The following is a 20,067-nucleotide window of genomic DNA, read 5'->3' on the forward strand; positions in this document are numbered from 1 at the left end:
TTACAGCTGCTGGATCCGGTCAGCCGCGCGGTCTTCACTTTCTCCCAAAGGTTAACGAGGAGTGGGCTGATTTCCTTCAGCCTCCATTGCCGACACGCTGATTCTGGGCAAGATCGTGGACAGAACACTCAAACACCACTTCACGTGTGTCAGCGTGCGGATGTCAATAGCGGGGGAGAGGATTGACTCCAGGCGCGGCACATCGCTTCCCCCTAGCTCCATGCAGCTCTCACTACGTCATCGCGCAGTGCACTGCACGTACCATGCTCCTCCCCCACGGGCTGCACACCGCCCATAAAATAAATTAGTGCTACATGTGGGGGTCTCTAATTGCTTAACAAATTTTAAGATGGGTTTTCTATTTTTATCTTTTGTAAATGTGTAAATATTAGGGCTAAATGAACGTGTAACCAACAAAATTTGACCATTCTAAATTTCCCCTCCATTTTGATTACTATGAAGATCTCAAGGGGTTAACAATCTTCCTAAAAGTCGTTGCTGATAGTTTGAGGGGAGCAGATTTAAAAATGGGTTGATTATGTTGGGTGGTTTTAAATGTTTAACATTTCATTCAAAACAGTATTTATCCCCAAAATTGTTAATTCTGAAAATACAGAAAATCGTTATTCGATTTGTACGCCACATGACATCAAAATAAATTATACAGGCATTTCAAAAATTATAAAAATGTAAAGAACATATGGGAAATGTTATTCGGCAACTTTTTTAGGTGGTAAATCTATCTGCCTAAAAACGCAATAATTTCGAAATTCGAAAATTGCAATTTTTTAAAAAAAAATCATCATTGTTTCTTTTTTTTGTAAATAAAATCAAAACTTACCGTATCTGCCAAAATTTACCACTAAAATGAGGTACAACATGTGAGGAAAAAAACTATCTCATAATTGCTTTGATAAGTAACAGTGTTCAAAAGTTATAACCATATAAAGCAACACATGTCAGAAGACAAAAAATTGGGCTAAGCCTTAAAGGGAACCTGTCACCATCGAGCTCATTTTCACTAAAGACAGGTTGCAGAAGCCCTTCACACCAGCAGTGCAAATCTGCCTTTCTGCCTTTTCTAAGCATTTGCATTACAATATAATTGTGTGTTATAACTTACCTTGCTCCCTGACAAAATCCTGGGGTAGTCACAGGGGCCGGACTTTGGTTTGGGTGTATCTCAAAAAACAACATGTGGCTTGTCTGTGTTACCCACTCCTCAGAGCTTGGCCCCCACCTTTGTGCTCCTGTCTAGCTCCACCTCCTGCTTCTTCTCAGAGGTCACAGCATGACATCAGTGGGGGAGGGACGAGCTGTACATGAGCACAAACATGGAGACAGTCTGCAGCTCAAACAGGTCACATGCATAAATGCATGTAAACCAAAGTCCAGTCCCTGTGACTACCCCAGGATTTTGTCAGGATGCAAGAGTAAGTTATAATACATTTATATTGTAATGCAAATGTTTAGAAAAAGCAGAAAGGCAGATGTGCACTGCAGGTGTCATAGGCTTTTACAATCTGTCTTTAGTGAAAAATGAGGTCCCTATAGCTATAACATGGCTGTGTCCTTAAGGAGTTAAGGGGATAATATGTGTTTTGTACATTAGCTAATTATTACAATTGTCTTTTTAATTTTCAAAAAATCCTTCACCTGTTTCCTTCTAAGTCTACATGAAGTTGTGCAGCATGACACCAGTCGAATGCTCCCGTACGTGTGTCCACCCATCTCTTCAGCTCCAGGATGCATCTGTCTTGGATCTTCAACACTATCAGGTGTTTGAAAAATTCACAGGCTGAATACAGATGATGAATCAGGGAACCCTTGCTGAGGTCTATCAAGATATCTCCTTTAATATGACCTGAAGAGAAATAGTAGAATAGGTGAATGTCTAAAGTCCCTTAACTTGTCCAGTACTTGGTTAAACTTGTTGAACATTTCTTTAACCAACTGTAATATATAACTATGTAAAATACTGAAACCATGTTACCTGTTGTAGAAACAATGACTGTGGGGAAATAAAGTAGAAAATACAAATTTTCAGCGAAAATTTTAGGATTTCCTTATAGTGTAAAGAAGAAAACATCTCTCACTAAAGACTCTGTAACTTTTTAACACAGTATATTGATGTTACCTCATGGTTAACAGTGCTTCACACACAGTAGGTGGCTATAGGTTAATAATCTACAAAGACTACGAAAGCCACGGACAGAGTCAAGTTAATGTTTTGTGTGTTCTTGTATCTACCATCAATAAATCCGATTAGAGTTGTTCATCTGTTGTGAGTGCAGGAACTGGTTAAAGATTGGCATCCTGGTATGGCCATGTTTTTACAAGGCTCCAACTGACTACATCCACAACTATTTAGCATCTTCTGCTGCCATCCAGTGCCGAGTGGCCCAGATTCCACCTGGGGATTTCCTGTCACTCACCTGCTTCCTGTGGACTGCTTCCCCCAGGCAGACAGGTACATACATAGCACCTATCTGGCAATGCTCCCCTGCAATGTTGCAGCGCCTCCTCCTCACTGCCTCCATTTGCTTGCTGCTGCTGGTTGCACTGGTTCAAATAAACTTCCTGCTCTCCGCTCCAGCAACACAGTGGGATACCAGACCTGCCTGCATCTCCTTCCTACTTCTTCACCACTTGACATCTCCTGCATTGCCTCCTGACATCAGAGACTGCTCTCCCCCCCCAGCTTCACTTATGCATCTCTTGTCTATTTCTCCATATTGCCTGTGCAACATCCCCCGCTGGGGCCTAGCCTTTTCTTGGGGCCTGAAGGCAGCCTGGGCCCAGAATACCAGAGTATCTGGCGGTTGCGGCCTAGGCACGCTGTTGTCACGGTGCTTGGTATGGGGACTGGAGGGCTGTCCTACAGCCTGGCAGGTCTCCAGCAGGTGGTGTGTGCAAGAAATATAGAGGGAGAGGCTGAGGTACTTGATCTCCCTGGGGCAACCCCTTAATGTCTGTAATATATGTCCCTGGGTAATGGATTGGGAGACCGTAGTGGTGATACAGCCATATCCAGGGATCAGACCGAGGCAATGATGTGCAAAATAACTCACGGTTCTTTATTAGAACAGCTGCAGGCAAAGGCATAAACGATCTTGTAACAGATTCCAGATTACTGGAGAGACCGGATTGCTGAGAGTGGTCATGGAGAGTGATCCTGAGGAGTAGTTCACCAGCCTGGTAGTAGATGGAGGCTGGGAGGTAGCTGTGTCCAATTGTGGAAGCTTCAGCTTGTGTCCTGGGAGGAAGGGAGTGCTACACACTATGGGGCACATTTACCTACCCAGACCCTTAGTAAATGTGCCCCTATCTCTCTCTGTATGCTCTGTCTATGATCAAGGACTTATGCTCTCTAGGATGAGCTGGCAAAAAAAGGCTTATCCTCTCCCCGTACAGGGGTTTTGTTAAACCTTGGCCAGGCACTCCAGTGTACAGGTTGAAATACAATTGGATAATAACTTTCAGATACCTAACCCTTGCTTGTCCAGGCAGTGTCTACCACTGCTAATACCTAATGTCCAGTGATAGAACCTTCTAGAGGGTTCATGACTCCCTCAGACAGCTCCTAACCTGGAAAGTTTGCTGTTCGCAACTATTCCCTTGCCATTGTATTGGCAGGGGTGTTGGACTTGGCTCCTCTGGGTTCTATTCTGTAAAATTACTCTGCTTCATTTTTGCTTGTCATTGTGTTTTTTATTCCCACATAACACTGGGACTTTTGGTTTCTTTTCATTGCCTCATAGAGCACTGCCACTTAGTGGTCAATTAATGCAATTGCTTTTACATCCCACTGATTTTCACTTTCACAGCATAAGCACCCCCAATCCCCCCTGCATTTCTGAAGACTACCCTCTACAGCAGAATTAAGTCATTGCCATATCTAATGGTTTGTTACTTGCAATATATACAATATGGATGCCATGAGCCCCCCATTGATGCTCTGAAGTCCCGAAAGCTTGCTTTTAACATTTTATATTTCAGTTAGCCATGGAAAAGTATCACAATCTCAAGAAGGTTATTTTTTTGACTAATTAAAAGCAACGTGAATTTCTTCAACTGACTAAAATGGTACTAAACTTTTTTTCTAGTGACAGAATGGAGAATGTGCCTTGAATGTACAGAATACCAGAATGTACCTTGCACACATGGAACATGAAAAATACTTCTGAAGAAACTGGCACTGACACAATGATATTTTCTTTTTAACAAGATGCAACAAAGAACATCTAATTCCCAAAGGACTTCACCTACAGAATCCCACTTTGTCTACCTACAACTCTTTATTACAGAACCTTTGAGAGGCTACGGAACCTCCTAATCCTTGTTTTCTACAACACACAGACAAATACCTAAAAGGACATACAAGCCATAAGGAGCAGACTCACAGAGAGCCTAAATAAAAAAAATAGACCTATTTAATACAGCATTTGAATAGACAACAAGAAAAAGAAACTTCACAGACTTTGGATATGATCAGGACTTTACCAAAACATCAAGCACATCCTTATCCAGACAATGTGAAAGAGAACTACCATAAGGACAAATGTGATGAACCCTATCGAGTTCAGTCACGGGGTACACGTACACTAGGGAGCCTCCCAATTTGAAACATAAATCTCACCCAACTATCCAAGATGGCATATTCACACTAAATCTACTCCTAGGCTTTTTCCCAAATTGCCACACTCACAATTCGCACTGGTAAATCACACAGAACTTACAACTAAATATAATTATTACATATGTACATTAATAATATTTTCTGATGCTAGACAGTCACTACTTTCAACACTACTGCAAGACAGACAAACATTATCTAAGGTAGGTGTAGGTACACATTAAAAATAGTTTCTAATGCTATGTCATCTCTAGCTTCCACTTTAGGGAGCCTCCACTTTTAATGCATGCGCTAAACAGCTGTTAACGTTTGCGTCTACAAAGCGCATGTGTAAACGCATTGTAAATACATCTGTTAACATTGCATTAACGCATGCTCTTTGGGTTCCCAGCAGCGCAGGTAGAGACACATCTATGCGCTCTGCCCAGGAATACACTATAACGTCACAACGCGGTAACACTGTGTCTTCATTGTGTAAGGCCGGGCAAAGCGTCTGCATCTCCTTTCCCAAGTATACAGCCAGCAGTCCCCTATCCTTAGTATACAGCCTGCAGCCCCCTGCCCCTTGTATACAGCCTGCAGCCCCCAGTATACAGCCCCTGCCCAGCCTGTACGAAAAAAAAAAAAGTGTACTCACCTTCCGACGCCACCCTGGGAGGTCCTCTTCTGTCCAACAATAATAAGGCTTGGGTTCTGGTGCTGAAACATCGTTGGACAGATGAGAATCTCCCGGGGGTGCGCCGGTAGGTGAGTACATTTTTTTTGTATAGACTCAAGTATAAGCAAGTTAGGGTTTTCCAGCACATTTTTTGTGCTGAAAAACTCTGCTTATACTCGAGTATATACGGTAAATATGTGAGCCAAATGCAGCCATCAAAACAGCCACATTTGGCTTGCAAGACATATATATATAAGAGGATTCTGATATAATAGAGGGGAGGAACGAACTTCACTTGTTGGTTTCTCAGATGCATCAGTCTCTCCAGGTGGTTATAGAGCTTACTTCTATGTTCAAGATTTTTCAGGAAAAAATCAGACTAAAACCACCCTATTGACATTACTTTTCTTTTGTGCGCCTATGATGAATGGTTGCGGTATTCTAGTAGTTGACTTAATTATGTTAACTGAATTAAAAGTACCTTTGTTAGGGGGGATGAGCTTCCCCTATCGGTTCTGGATCAGACGAGACTTGGTGCCCTAAAGTGTTGAGACATTTTATTGTCACTTTACCTCCGGTGGCAGCCCTGGAAGCGGGTGTTTGAGAGCTTGATGAGGGGGCATCCAGGACCGGTGCTATGGGTAGGCAAAGTGGGCATTTGCCCCCTGAAAGAATCTCTTCTTTCAAATGAATCTTGAATTTCGTTTCTAGGTGCCAGGGATCCAGAGATATTCAGGTTTAAAGTGAGAATATCAGGTGCCAGAGATATCAAAACAGTTGATATCTCTGTTTTCCTTACACTTAGAAACACAAATTTGGATTCATATAAAAGAGGAGACTCTCTTCTTTCATAGGAAAAAAGAAGTGATGTTCTGTGTCACAAAGCCAAAGATACAGCACCCCCAAGGCCCCCCCCACCCCCCTCCAGATTCTTAGCCATCAGGCCGCAGGGAGAATTTGCTGCACATGGGAGCTGCTGCTCCTTACAGATAATGGAATTTCTAGTTGAAAAGCAGATATCTAATTATTACAGTTTTGTTGATATTGTGAACTCTATTACATTTAGGAGATGTGAAGGTAAATATTTTCTTTTTGGAGAACATTTTTTTGCCATCAAAGTCAAATTTTAACTATTTTGTTTTTATAAAATGTTTGAGTTTGAATCAAAATTGCATGAAGGCACCTATGTCTATAAACTTTTTGAAAATGGGGCAAGTGTCTGCTCTCAGAAAATATGTGGGTTGTTGGGTTACTTTAATTTTTTTTGCTGTTATTTCAATTTTAATTTTAAACGCCAAAATTGTAAAAATTGCTCTGGTCAATAACGCAACAACATATCCAAAAATACCCGACTGTTGAATTCCCGGTTGAAGATGCTTATCATCTCTCTCCTGTCTATATATCTATCTCCTATAATCTGTACATTTATATATCTCACTTTTTCTCTATTTATCAATCAATCTTCTATTTCTGTTCTAGTGTATTTATCTCTCATATCCATCTACTGTATATATTATGTACTTTATAGTTCTGCATGTAGAAATCTCTATCATCTTTCATATTTATCTTCTATCATAATAATTAATAATTCTTTATATAGCGCACACAGATTACACAGCACTTGCCAAATCAGTTCCTGTCCCCATGGGGCTCACAATCTATTCAACCAACCAGTAATTTTTTGGAGTGTGAGAGGAAACCGGAGGACCCAGAGGAAAACCACACAAACATACAAACTCTTTGCCGATGATGACCAGCGCTGCAAGGCTGTAGTGCTAACCACGGAACCACTGTGCTGCCTATCATCTCCCTATCATCTGTTCATCGCCTTCCATATTACAGTTTGTTTTACCATACTAAAGGGAGCCACTTACTGACTTGTCATAAAATTGTTTTATTTTGGGGCCCCACTTTTAGTTTTGCCCAGGGCCCCAATTTGTCTAGAACCGGCCCTGGGAGCATCCCACTGTGCTCCTGATACAGAAGTCACGACTTGAACTTAATTGGACCCGTTTGAGGGGAAGTCTTTATGTTGAAGGATATGCAGGGTTGGAATCAAAGATGGATTGTATTCTTGACACTATTGTATGATAGTGGAGGATGAAAACGAAATGGACTACAGCATCTCTGGGAGTTTTGTCTTTGAATGTGCCACAGAGGTGATTCTGCTAATTTCTTCTCTATCAGGTTTACACCTTGGTGTTGGTGATGTGGGGAATGGGATTGTTATATTCAAAAGACCAGGAGATGTGTCATCTGACAAAATACAAAATCATTTTTATCCCGACACAGACAAGAAAGACAGATAAAAAGCAATAAAAATTGTACCAAGTACATGTGTAAATTCATTGGCCAGAATTCCCTGTGAGGATAACTGGCAAAACACCTCCTGCACTATAACAGTACTCCAAAAGCACCCATAATCCCTAGTAACCAAAGTCAATGCTGAGTAGAAACCTGAACAATACACAGAACCTGATGTAGAGATAATAGAAGGTCAACAAAGGTAAGTCTTAAGTGTGAACTGGTCTCAATACATTACCTGTCTAAATGTACGTCAGGAAAGTCTCAGTCGGCATCCCATGTCAGATAGCCTTGGGGTGCTATAATTGGTGTGAAGGAGGTGGAGGGCTCCCCACGCGTTCCGTCCCCTAAATGGGGGACTTCCTCAGGGGTAGAAGTGCCCACTGTAGAGCTCGGCTCCCATAAATACCCCCCATCGTACCCGTGAATTTGTTATGTGCCCAATCAGCGAAGCAGTTCCCAGCCCGGAGCACGTTACTTCCAGTTTCGGCACACGAACGACTGCTTTGACCCGACCTTGTCTACCTGCAGAAGATTACTGGGATCACCACGCGCCCTGCTCACCAAAGAAGCGCCTGCCACCTACAGAAACCTGAAGTGAGAAAAGTCGATAGTGGACAGCAAGATGCGAAACCCCACATTTTCTCAAACCTAGGCACTCTCTAACTTGCTATACTCTCCCTTCACAATGGGAATCCTTAACAGCCTCATTTAGCCTAAAACAGCTTGAACTAGCTATAAAAGAGTCACCGTCAGACAAAAGCTGAAGCCCAGATGGCATTCCAGCTCATTATTATAAGTCATCTAAACCCAATATTTTGCCACAATGTTAGAAAAATTCAACTCCTTAGCTGCTCCCTCATGCTTTTTTCCTCAAGCTCTAATGACCCAACTAACTACACTCCCTACAGAAGGCACAGACCCCAGTCTGTGAAAACTATGGCCCTATATTATTTCTAGTTGTTAATGTCAAGATATTTGCCAAGCTACTAGCCACCCGAATTAAATATCTTCTACCCCACTTGGTCAACAAGGAACAGATAGGATTTGTACCTAGGAGATCTCTGCGTGATCTCCGAGGTGTGTTCCCCGACAAGAATGCACAGCTGCCGCAATTCACTACGAACGTGCGCCCGGTATCCTGCAATCGTCGGAATATCCAATGATATTGCGGTCCGCGGACTCTTAGTAAATGAGCCCCAATATTTTGAGAGTCCTACTCTTAATCCAGTATGCTCGGCGGAATAAATATCCCCTAGTTTTATTATCCACAGATGGATGGTGAACTGGATGTACATGCAAATGACTTTGAGTAAATTCAGCTTTCCTCAGGCAATTACAAATCAGATCATGTAACTTTCCTCAGTCAGCGTCAATGGTACCCTCACACCCTAATTCTCCATCTCAAATGACAACCAGAAAAGATTGCCCCCCCCTCTCCCTTCCTCTTTGTCCTGACAAAAGAAACCCTCATTCAGATATCTACACATACTATAAGACTATCCTCCTAGGATGATTGACATAGAAATGGTTTGTCTAAACTATATGTAAAGGTAAAGGAACATTTTTTCAAAGGTTCTCTGACACAGCTACTTTTGCCACCCTTCAAAGATGGGCCTTTTCTTAACTCCCTGAACATCCTCACGAAAGGGCCAGTTAAAATGTGGCACTTGATCAACCATGCAAAGGAGCTTTGGTTACATCCCTCCCCAAATACAAAACTGGGATACCAAGTAGTCCCAAAATTTCCCTCATCCCTCACATGGTCCCACCAACAAAAAACTTTGAACAGTAAAGTTTTGGGGGATGTTTTGATGGTGTATCTCCGTCCCTAAATCAGCTAAGAGACTGCTTCTCCTCTCCAAGCCACACATTTGTTACTCATACCCAACTTCTAAACAGCTTTAAAACCGGGCCACTCTGTGCCAGTTTTTCGCTATCTTTGTCAAACTTGTATATGGCGTTCTGGGAAGAGCATTAGCTGTACACTTCTATGAATCCTTTTTTGAGTTCTATTATTTGGTATTGTAGGTACATTGACGACTGTCTCTTGGTTTGGAACTCAAACCCCGAGACAGTTGGTCAATGCGTTGTGTACCTTAACAATAACTGTTGTAACCTACAGTTTACATTTGCTTCTAACACTAAACCATTTTTAGATGTACTACTAACAGCTAACACTTATATGGGGAAAGTTTGCTGTAGCTTATACCTGCCATCCCTCTCACACTGTATAAAATTTCCCTATTGGAGAATTTGTACCTGTACTTTGGAGCAAGACTATTCCCAAGAATGTAAAGTTTCTAATCAAATACTACAAAAAAAAAGGTATTTACATAATCTATGCAGCAGGGCTAAAAAAAATTTTTTTTGCTGAGCGTCTGGAAAATCCAGAAAACTTTGTCCATAAAGAAAAAAAGTGTCCTGTACAGTAGCATGCAGCCAGCCCCCAGTAGTGTATAGCCATCCAGCCCCCAGTAGTGTATAGCCAGTTGGACCCCAGTAGTATACAGCCAGCCAGCCTCCAGTAGTATACAGCTATCCCCATGTAGTATACAGCCAGCCAGCACCATATAGTATACAGCCAGCAAGCCCCATGTAGTATACAGCCAGCCCCATGTAGTATACAGCCAGCTCCTTGTAGTATACAGCCAGTCAGCCCCATGTAGTACACAGCCAGCCAGCCCCATGTAGTACACAGCCTGCCAGCCCCATGTAGTACACAGTCAGCCAGCCCAATGTAGTACACAGCCAGCCAGCCCCATGTAGTATATAGTCAGCCAAGCCCATGTAATACACAGCTAGCCAACCCCATGTAGTATACAGCCAGCCTGCCTCCTGTAGTATACAGTCACCTATACTCATCTTCGGGCGGTTCCGATGCCCGATGCAGCTCCCCGCGGCTTATCTTCTTTCTGTGCCTGCGCACACTATGACGTCATCCGCAATGACATCGCTGCATCATAGTGTGGATGCATCTCTGCCGGCTAATACAGCAGAGAGAAGACCAAAGAGGAGTCGCGTCGTGCATCAGGGCGCCGAAGGATAAGTATGTACGTTTTTTTTAATTGACTCATGTATAAGCCGAGGTGAGGTTTTTTAGCACATTTTTTGTGGTAAAAAACTCGGCTTATACACGAGTATATAAGGTAATCTATTAGAAACTTGTTGAGATGCTCTGGGTCTATGGTTTCTGGATTTCTCTGAACCTCAAATTTCAAGTTTCTTCTAGTCCTGTCTTAAAAGTCTGCTAGCTTTATCTTGAAGCAGAGATATCTTCTTTGGATTTGTTATGTGCATCGACTAGTAAGTTGTGAGCGTTAGTGAATTGCTCCCTTATGTCCTTTATATATGTCCCTGATCTGTGATTTCACTATGCAGCACATTTAATGCGTTTTGTATCTGTATCTTTGTAGGGCTGCATTAGCTGTTCAGAGACCGCTGTAACAGGCCAGAGTATACCCCAAGCCTGGACTATATCAAGGGTTAAAGAGGCCCAGGCTAGGGTATAACCCCATCAGTAGGATTGTGACATAGAGGTACACAAGAATTACTTAATGTTTCTACATTTTATTGAGGATTCAGCTCTGTTTAGTTAAGTGAGAAACCAAAGTGTTTCCAAGCACATAACATCACTGCCAGGCAGTCATTTTCACATCAAGGTTTTCTGATGCAGTTTTGTGGATGCTAATAGGTGATAACACATAATGGAGATGCTCCTCCTATTTTTTCTCCACTCCTGGTTCGGACTTTAAAAAATGCTTTCTTTAAAAAACCCATTCTTATTATGTTTAAATTGTGAAGTTACAACATTATGGGGCACAATTACTAAGGGCTTTGCCCCGCACTTCTGTAGGACTTTGCACTTTCTTATAGGGGAAAACGGCTTGCACAAGATGTGTCTGCGCTGCTATTGTGCAGAACTGCACTAGTCTCCATGCAACTCAAATTAAGGGGCGCTCCAAACGCTCAGTCCGACTGAGTTGCACTGAGCACCGTATTTACCCCCTACGGGACTCAGCCTCTTTGGCCTAAAGGCGCGGCCCCATTCTTCAAATCTGGCCTGTGTCACTATAAGTGGTTATAGCGTGGGAACGCTATGAGATATCCAGTTGATTTTGAGATTGTTTTCTCATGACACATTGTACTTCAAATTAGTTTAAAAATTTGGATGAAATCTTTTGAATTTAGTTATGAAAAAAAACAAAAATTGGCAAAAATTTGGAAAAATTCTTTATTTTCAACGTTCTAAATTCTCTACTTTTGATGCAGACAGTCATAGCTCCCAAATAAATTCATAACTTACATTTCCCAAATGTCTGCTTTATGTTGGATGGTTTTTTAAGATTCCACATATTTTACTAGAATGTTATGAGGCTCAGAATTTAGGTGTCATTTTTCACAATTTTTGTAAAAGCCCCAAAACCCGTATTTAGATGGACCTGCTCAACTTCTAATTGACACTGAGAGGCCTAAATAATAGCTAGACTCATAAATTACCCCATTGTGGAAACTACACCCCTCAATGTATCAAAAACCACTTTTAAGAAGTTTGTTAACCCTTTACATGTTTTATAGGGGTTAAAACAAAATGGAGGTGCAGTCTGCAAATTGTAATATTTTTTCACAATACACTCATTTTGGGTGGAAAATTAAACAAGTCACCTGTGAGGTACAAGATCCTACTTCTTCCTGTGTCAGATCTGTATTGTAGGTCTTACCTTCTAAGGCTACATTCACACTACCGTATGGGGGACGTATAAACAGCCGATATACGTCCCCCATAGAAGGCAATGGGCACAGCGCCCAACGGGAGCGGTACGGTGCAGCCCCATACCGCTCCGTACCCCCGAAAAAGATAGGACATGTCCTATCCTTCTCCGCAGTACCGCGCCATGCGCCATATGTTCCTATGGAGAGAGGTGGGGGTGAGCTGCGCACACCTCCTCCTCCTCTCCCCGTGCGCTGCCTTTGCCCATAATGCTATGGTACGGCAGGCAGCGGCAGTGTGAATGCAGCCTAAGACAGCACTCAGCTTATGTACTGTTATATCTATAGGGTCAGAGAGCCAGGTGTGACTTGTCTATGTGGTGCGGGACGCCAGAGTAGAGTTATTGTCATCAGTTCTTCTAATGGTTTTCAACATTTCCTTATTGGAAGGTTGGTGCACTGCGAACCCTTACATCCCTAACCACAGCCCAGCCACTAGCAGAAAGCCCGGGACACCAGGGGTAACTCTTATACTATCCCTAGCATTAATGCCCTGAGATAATGTCACCCCTGCAGCCCCTGTACACAAATCAAGAGCCGAGCACTAGCAGAGAGGGAGGGAGAAAGGGCTTAGCTTATTCTCTGCTTCACTGTCCCCGCTAGTGCTTACAAATTCCCTCATCCCAGAATATTTATATGTAGTAGTAGGTGGGCCCCCAAAATCAATTTCACTGATGGGCCCCAGGTACCCCAGTCCGACCCTGATAGTACGGCACGTGTCGGGTGTGGGTGCATGGAGAGGGCTCATCGTCTAAGCCCTCTCCATAGCCGGTAAGGCTTTGCTGCATAATGCAGCAAATAATGCAGCATTATGCAGCATTATGCAGCATTAAAAAAACTAAAAATTCAAATCACCCCCCCCCTTCCCTAGAAATCATATAAATAAAACAGTAAAAATTATAAACACATTAGGTAATTCACGATCTATCAAAATATAATAAGGTTTTTTTCACAGTGTTTAACCCCGTGAAAGTCGAAAATTGCACTTTTTTGCCATTTTGAAAAAATATAAAAATTACATAAAAAGTGACCAAAAGGTCATACAGTCAGAAAAATGAAAGTGTTGAAAACATCATCAAAGTCGCAAAAAATTACACCACCCGCAGCTCCGTACACCAAAGTATGAAAAAGTTATTAGCGCCAGAAGATGCAAAAATCCAAGAAAAATTTTTTGTACGAGGTTTTAATTTTTGTAAATTTATGAAAACATTATAAAATCTATTCAAATTTGTTATCCCCGTGATCGCACCGACCCACAGAATAAAGTAACACTCTAAAATCCAAGCCCACAAGAACATGGGGCACATGCATTTTTTCACCATTTTCACTGCATTTGGAATCTTTTTCTCATTCCCAGTATACAGCTTGGAATATTAAATACCTTCACAAAGAAGTGTAATAAGTTACCCAGAAAACATGCACACAGCTCTGTACATGAAAAAAAAGTTATAGATTTTTGGATGATGGTGGGAGTGAAAAATGGAAATGAAAAAACAAAAAAAGGGCCAAGTCGTTAATGGGTTAAGTTTTAATGCGTGATTTTGTAATTTGATAGACTTTTGAAATGACAGGAACCAGTTTAACCATGATAGTAATAAAGGAAACATTCTCTAGAAATGTGCATGTTTCCCAAATGTCTGCTTTATGCTGGCATGGTTTTTTAAGATTCCACATATTTTACTAGAATGTTATGAGGCTCAGAATTTAGGTTTCATTTTTCAATTTTTTTGTAAAATCACCAAAACGCGTATTTAGATGGACCTGCTCAACTTCTAATTGACACCGAGAGGCCTAAATAATAGTGAGATTAGTAAATTACCCCATTGAGGAAACGACACACCTCAACGTATGAAAAACCACTTTTAAGAAGTTTGTTAACCCTTTACGTGTTTTATAGGGGTTAAAACAAAATGGAGGTGCAGTCTGCAAATTGTAATATTTTTTCACAATACACCCATTTTGGGTGGAAAATTAAACATTTACAATGGATTAAATGAATGAAGACTCCACAAAGTTTGTTACCCAATTTCTCCCGAGTACACGGATACCCTATATGTGGTGGTAACCTGCTGTATGGGTGCACGGCCGGGCAGAGAAGGGAAGGAGGCGCCATCCAGATCAGAATTGCTATGTCACATTGTACAGGCTATAATTTTTTTCTTTTTTTAATGTGGACCTATAGGGTTTATTTCTTTTGCCACATAAGATGCACTTTTCTGGTACGTAATTTGGGGGAATCCATAGGCTAAATGGTGATATTTTATTAACTCTTTGTTGGTGGAGGAAATGAAAATCATCACTTTTCAGGAAGATTTTTATGGGGTTTTTTTTGGGCCGTTTACCATACCATAAAAATAGTATATTATTTTTATTCTATGGGTCGCCACAATTACAAAAAGACCTCATTTATATAGATTTTTTATTTTTTCCCATTTTTACTGAATAAAAAGTAATTTGGCAAAAATGTTGTTAATTTTAGCATCACCGTCTTTCATATGCATAACTTTTTTATTTTTCACCTCACAAATCTGTTTAATGGTTTATTTTTTGTGAGAAGGATTGTTCTTTTTAGTGGTCTTATTTTAGAGTGCATAACATTTTTTAAATCCCTTTTTAGAGCATTAATACCCTAAAAATCCCTTTTTAGGGTATTAATTGAAAATGATCTTTTTTCTGGAGCTTTTTTTTTGGGTTTTTTTTTTACGGGGTTCACTTTGCGGATCTAATAACAATTCTGTTTTATTATGCAGATTGTTACGGACGCAGGGATACCAAATATGTGGGGGTTTTGTGTATTTTATTCAATTGTACTGAATAAAAACCAATTTGGAGAAAATCTTGTTCATTTTAGCATCACCATCTTTTCATATGCATAACTTTTTTATTTTTCGGCTGACAAATCTGGTTAGGGGCTTATTTTTTGCGAGAAGAGTTGTTATTTTTAGTGGGCTAATTTTGGAGTGCATAACATTTTTTAAATTACTTTTTAGAGCATTTTTTTTTATAGGGTATTAATTAAAAATGATCTTTTTTCGGAACGTTTTTGCGTTTTTTTTCTACGGCGTGTACCATGAGGGTCCAGTAATGATTTTGTTTATTATACAGATTGTTACGCACGCGGCAATACCAAATATGCAGGGTTTTTTGTGTTTTTGTGTTTTTTATACTTTATTAAGTGTTTTTATAGGAAAGTGACATTTTTGGGGCTTATATTTTAATGCATTTATTTTTTATTTATTCTAATGTATTAACTTTAGTGTTTTTGACTTTTTTTTAATTATACATACTTGAACTTGAACCAGTGATGCTCTGATCACTGGTTCAAGTTCGATACACTGCTCTACAATACTATTTTATTGTAGAGCAGTGTAAACTGTCTGAGCATGCAGGCGCATGCTCAGACAGTTTGCAGTCAGACCCTGAAGGGGTCTGACTGCCAGGGAGACCGGGCAGCTCCGGGGCACATGCCAGTCCTCGGAGCTGCCCAGAAGCCGGCTCCTATCGCGGGTGTTAGCGCAGGCTGTCAGCTGTACTAGACAGCTGACAGACGCTGCTTCTGGTACCGGCCCCGTTCATGAGCCGGTGCCAGAAGCAGGGCGTTATAGAACGTCCCCGTGCGCTAAGCATCTAGCCCCAGAGACGTACTATAACGTCCTGGTGCGCCTAGGGGTTAAGTATCCTAGGGGGCTTTAAAAGACAGTAAAGATAAAAATAAAAAGTTACACACTGCAATAGGAATTTTTCCAGCTTCCCAGATCATTGATTGGGATATTAAATACTGACATTAGCTAGTACAATATTTTATGTTGAAAACAAGTCATGCATCTTGGCAACTGAAAAGCCAGTTATAGATTTTTGAAGGTGAGGATTAAAAAACTGAAACATGAAAAGAAAAATGGGCATCGGTAGAAACAGGGGTGGATGAAGGCTGCCACGGGCCCTTGGCTGTTTGAATATTATAGCCCTAACAAGTTTGTAACATTAATACTATATGGAGTTGGAGGATGCGTCACTTCAGCCTGCTTTGTCCTAAAATGACTCATGTTTATATTTGATTTGAGAGTAGGAACAGAGCTACAAGGATTTCATGGGTTAAAGTCCAATTTAGTATAAAATTTGCTGGGAGGTTTAGGTGGCCATTGGTTCTCTATAAGGCTTGGACCGAGATTATCACCCAAAATGGCTATATTATAATCCACTATTAGGTGGAAAGAGTCTACCTAAGGCTCTATAATTTTTATATGTGTAATGGAAAAAGCCAGGATCTGTTCAGTTTAGCTTATAAAAGGTGACATATAAGTATAAGTTATCTTAATCAACATAATTTATCCTTTCTTCTTATTACTTTTCTCCAACCATCCTTTTCATCCTTTCAATGTGATAGCTGGGTGTTGTGGTGTAATGATGTAAATTATTCTGTGATAAAAGAATAGAAGTTGTAAGCAAATGAAAAATAGAAACATACATACCCAATGAGAAAGTTTCTTTAAGATTTTTAATGGGAAATATCAAGGTATCTTCTCCAAAGATTATCTTCCCATTTTCTGAATAGAATTGGTCTAGATATTGTCGTGAATCAAGGCCATGTACATGATAGAGCTTATGTGCACCGCAATCCATGATCTTGTCTCAAACAGACTGATTTCTTCTACCCTACTGCTCAATATATTTAGAGTTTCATTGTGTATTCATGAATTTGCATTGTGTATTTGTAAATATCACATGTCACATCATGATCTTCATAGACTATTAGCAGGGGCGAAACTAATGAGCTTTGGCCCCAGAACAGATTTCTTTAAAAAAAATTCCGTAAAAAAAAAAAAACATAAATATTGGTACAAACATGTTTATACAATCATGCGCACACATTTATATTACATACACACATAAAGTTTAAACATCCATACGTTTATACACACATACTGTATACATGTATACATATAGTATATATGCATCATATACAAATACATTATTCACTCACCATTTATAAAAATACATGCCGTATAATCACACCATATACAGACATAAGGGGTCTTTTATCGCGCACCGCCGTATAACAGCCCCACCGCTGGTCCCGCTCAGCCACATACATCAAGAGGTGGGGTACTACGCAGGGCCTGGAAATAAACACAGTCTGCAAATTTTCAAAGGCTTCAGCGATTGCACTTGCACTGGGACAGGCAATCACCACGCCGGCTCCTGGCACACGGCCCACTGGCGTGCAGGTGATGGACTGGGGAAAATAATTGCAACTGCTTGCTATAAGCTAGCATTTGCGATTATTTCAGTGCTTACAGCTTACACACACATACATACAGTATAACAGTATATAGAGCATCTACACACATACTGCGTATACATACAGCTTATATAGATAGATAGATAGAAAATGCAAAGTCCAAAGCAGCACAAGCCAATGGTTGATAGTTGCTGCAGCAGCCGATGATCCCTTGGCATGGGTCCTCAATATAAGTAGTGAAGAGGCAGCACTCAATAAGTTGTGGAAAAGTGGTGAACTTTCATTCCATCACACAGTGTGATGGAATAAAAGTTCACCACTTTTCCAGAACTTATTGAGTGCTGTCTCTTCACTACTTACTTAGATAGATAAATAGATAGATAGATAGATAGATAGATAGATAGATAGATAGATAGATAGATAGATAGATTTTTTTAATGTCCTGGCTGTCAGTGGTGTAAGGAGATGGCTGTGCCATCCATGGAGCAGATGTTCAGTGGTCTGTCCCAGGCAGTTCGGCCTCCTTGGCGGCTGTGTTGTCCGAGCAGGGTGGGGGCAGGTGCAGGGCACACAACTGTTTTTTGGGCACCGAAAGTGCAGGAGGATGAGGTTGTGCCAGCTGGCCGGCGGGCAGACAGGAGGATGTGCTGCCCAGGGGTGGGACTCTTTAAGCAGACACATTGGGGCAGATTTATCAATCTGTCTAATAGTCAGAATATTTTTAGTTGCCCATGGCAACCAATCGCAGCTCGACTTCAATTTTACCAGTGCTCATGAATATTTCAAAGGGGAGCTGTGATTGGTTGCCATGGGCAACTAGAAACATTCTGACTTTCAGACAGCTTGATAAATATTACCTCATTATGATCCATCTAGTTCTGTGGGGTGACAATGTGGTTACATTATCTGGGCCCAGGTTTATATACACTTTCATTCAGCTTCTGACATTGTACTAGTATCTGACACATAGATGAGATAGATCAGAGATTATGAGATCCATTAGATGCATACTACACTCAATGTCAGCTCTCCTACTACATCACTGCTATTTCACTATACACTAGATGTGCTGTGCCTCCCCATATAAACAACTCAGCTGTGTGTAGTTTGTAGTCCCCATGCTGCAGCTGCTGCTGCCTCAGGAACTCATTGGGGAAGATTAAATAAGTTGTCTAAAAGTCAGAATATTCTTAGTTTCCCATGGCAACCAATCACAGCTGTCCTTTAAAATATTCATGAGCACTGGTAAAATGAAAGCTGAGCTGTTATTGGTTGCCATGGGCAACTAAGAATATTCAGACTTTTAGACAGCTTAATAAATTTGCCCCATTGTCTTTGTCTCAGTGTGCAGTGGATTTTATGTGCATGTGATTTGAAAAAAATTATGTAGACAACACAGAAATTGTTGCTCAGTACCAAAAATAAAATAATGATTATGTTACTTTTCTTGTGCATTTTAAGAGATTTTTTTAGAAGTCCAAAGGGGAGTGAAAATCTTGATCAAGTCTGCAACAAATCTACAAATCGGATTTGCTTGTCACATCAGGTGAAACAAAACAAGTATGCAGAATGCATGCAGAAAATCTGCCTAAAAACAGACGAAATCGCATAACTAAATAGAGAACACATTAAAAACATGCATATTGAATGCAGATTTTCAATTGAATTGAAACTGACAATCTACAACATGTGCAGTAAGCCTAAGGGCACATCCATGCGATGCATTGCTTCGCGTTGTGCGTTGCGTTTTTGATGCTAAGGTTACATTGCATTTTAGCAAATGCAGTGGAAACGTGATGTAACCTTAGCATGTAATCAAGGCTGAAGCCAGTGGAATGCATCAAAAACGCAACACACAACACGACGCAATGCATCGTGTGAATGCGCCCTAAAGCCCCTTCCACACTTGCGTTGCAGATCAGAATCTGATCAGGGTGCGTTCAGAGTTTGGTCAGTGAAAAACTGAAATTTTTCATCAGAGCTCAATCAGTTTTCAGTCAGAGTTTGTTCAGTGTCTCAGTTTTTCAATCGTGGTTTCAATGCATTTTCTATGCATTTTCAATGCGGTTTTGACAAGCAGATAATACGTGTGAAAAGGACTCAGGACTGAGCTCTATCTTTTCTATGACAATTGCTGCGTGAAAAACGCATTGCACTTGCATGTTTCTTGCATGTTTCAGAGAGCAATGCATTTTTGATGCGTCTCCATAGACTTGTATGGTTTGTTTTTCACGCGCCTCACTTGCAAAAGTAGAGCAAGGTGAGATTTAAACGCGTGTTAAAACAATGCGTTTGTGTGCATGAAAAAAAATGCAAGTCTGGTGGATTCCTTGCGGTACATTTAAGTGTATGTGATTTGGAAATTCTAATTTTGGCCCATAGCCAAATGCCACTATACTGTTACCAAATAAAACTACCATAAAACCAATATTCCAACTACAATATTCAAATGATACCAAT

At 40.8% G+C, this 20,067-nt stretch overlaps 1 protein-coding gene across 1 annotated transcript in view; it reads right to left on the reverse strand.

Moving 5' to 3' along the window:
- The window catches only part of LOC140135217 (nicotinamide N-methyltransferase-like), a 65,713-nt gene extending 48,707 nt beyond the window's left edge, over nucleotides 1-17,006 (reverse strand). Inside the window, exons 1-2 of the mRNA XM_072156391.1 lie at nucleotides 16,838-17,006; nucleotides 1,657-1,864 (exon numbers count right to left, since the gene is read on the reverse strand). Of these exons, the coding sequence (XP_072012492.1) occupies nucleotides 1,657-1,864; nucleotides 16,838-16,988 (359 nt within the window). The 5' untranslated portion in view covers nucleotides 16,989-17,006. The remainder of the gene's footprint in view (nucleotides 1-1,656; nucleotides 1,865-16,837) is intronic.
- Nucleotides 17,007-20,067: the final 3,061 nt, after the last annotated feature.

Source organism: Engystomops pustulosus, chromosome 6, assembly GCF_040894005.1.
Source record: "Engystomops pustulosus chromosome 6, aEngPut4.maternal, whole genome shotgun sequence".
Lineage (NCBI taxonomy): Eukaryota > Metazoa > Chordata > Amphibia > Anura > Leptodactylidae > Engystomops > Engystomops pustulosus.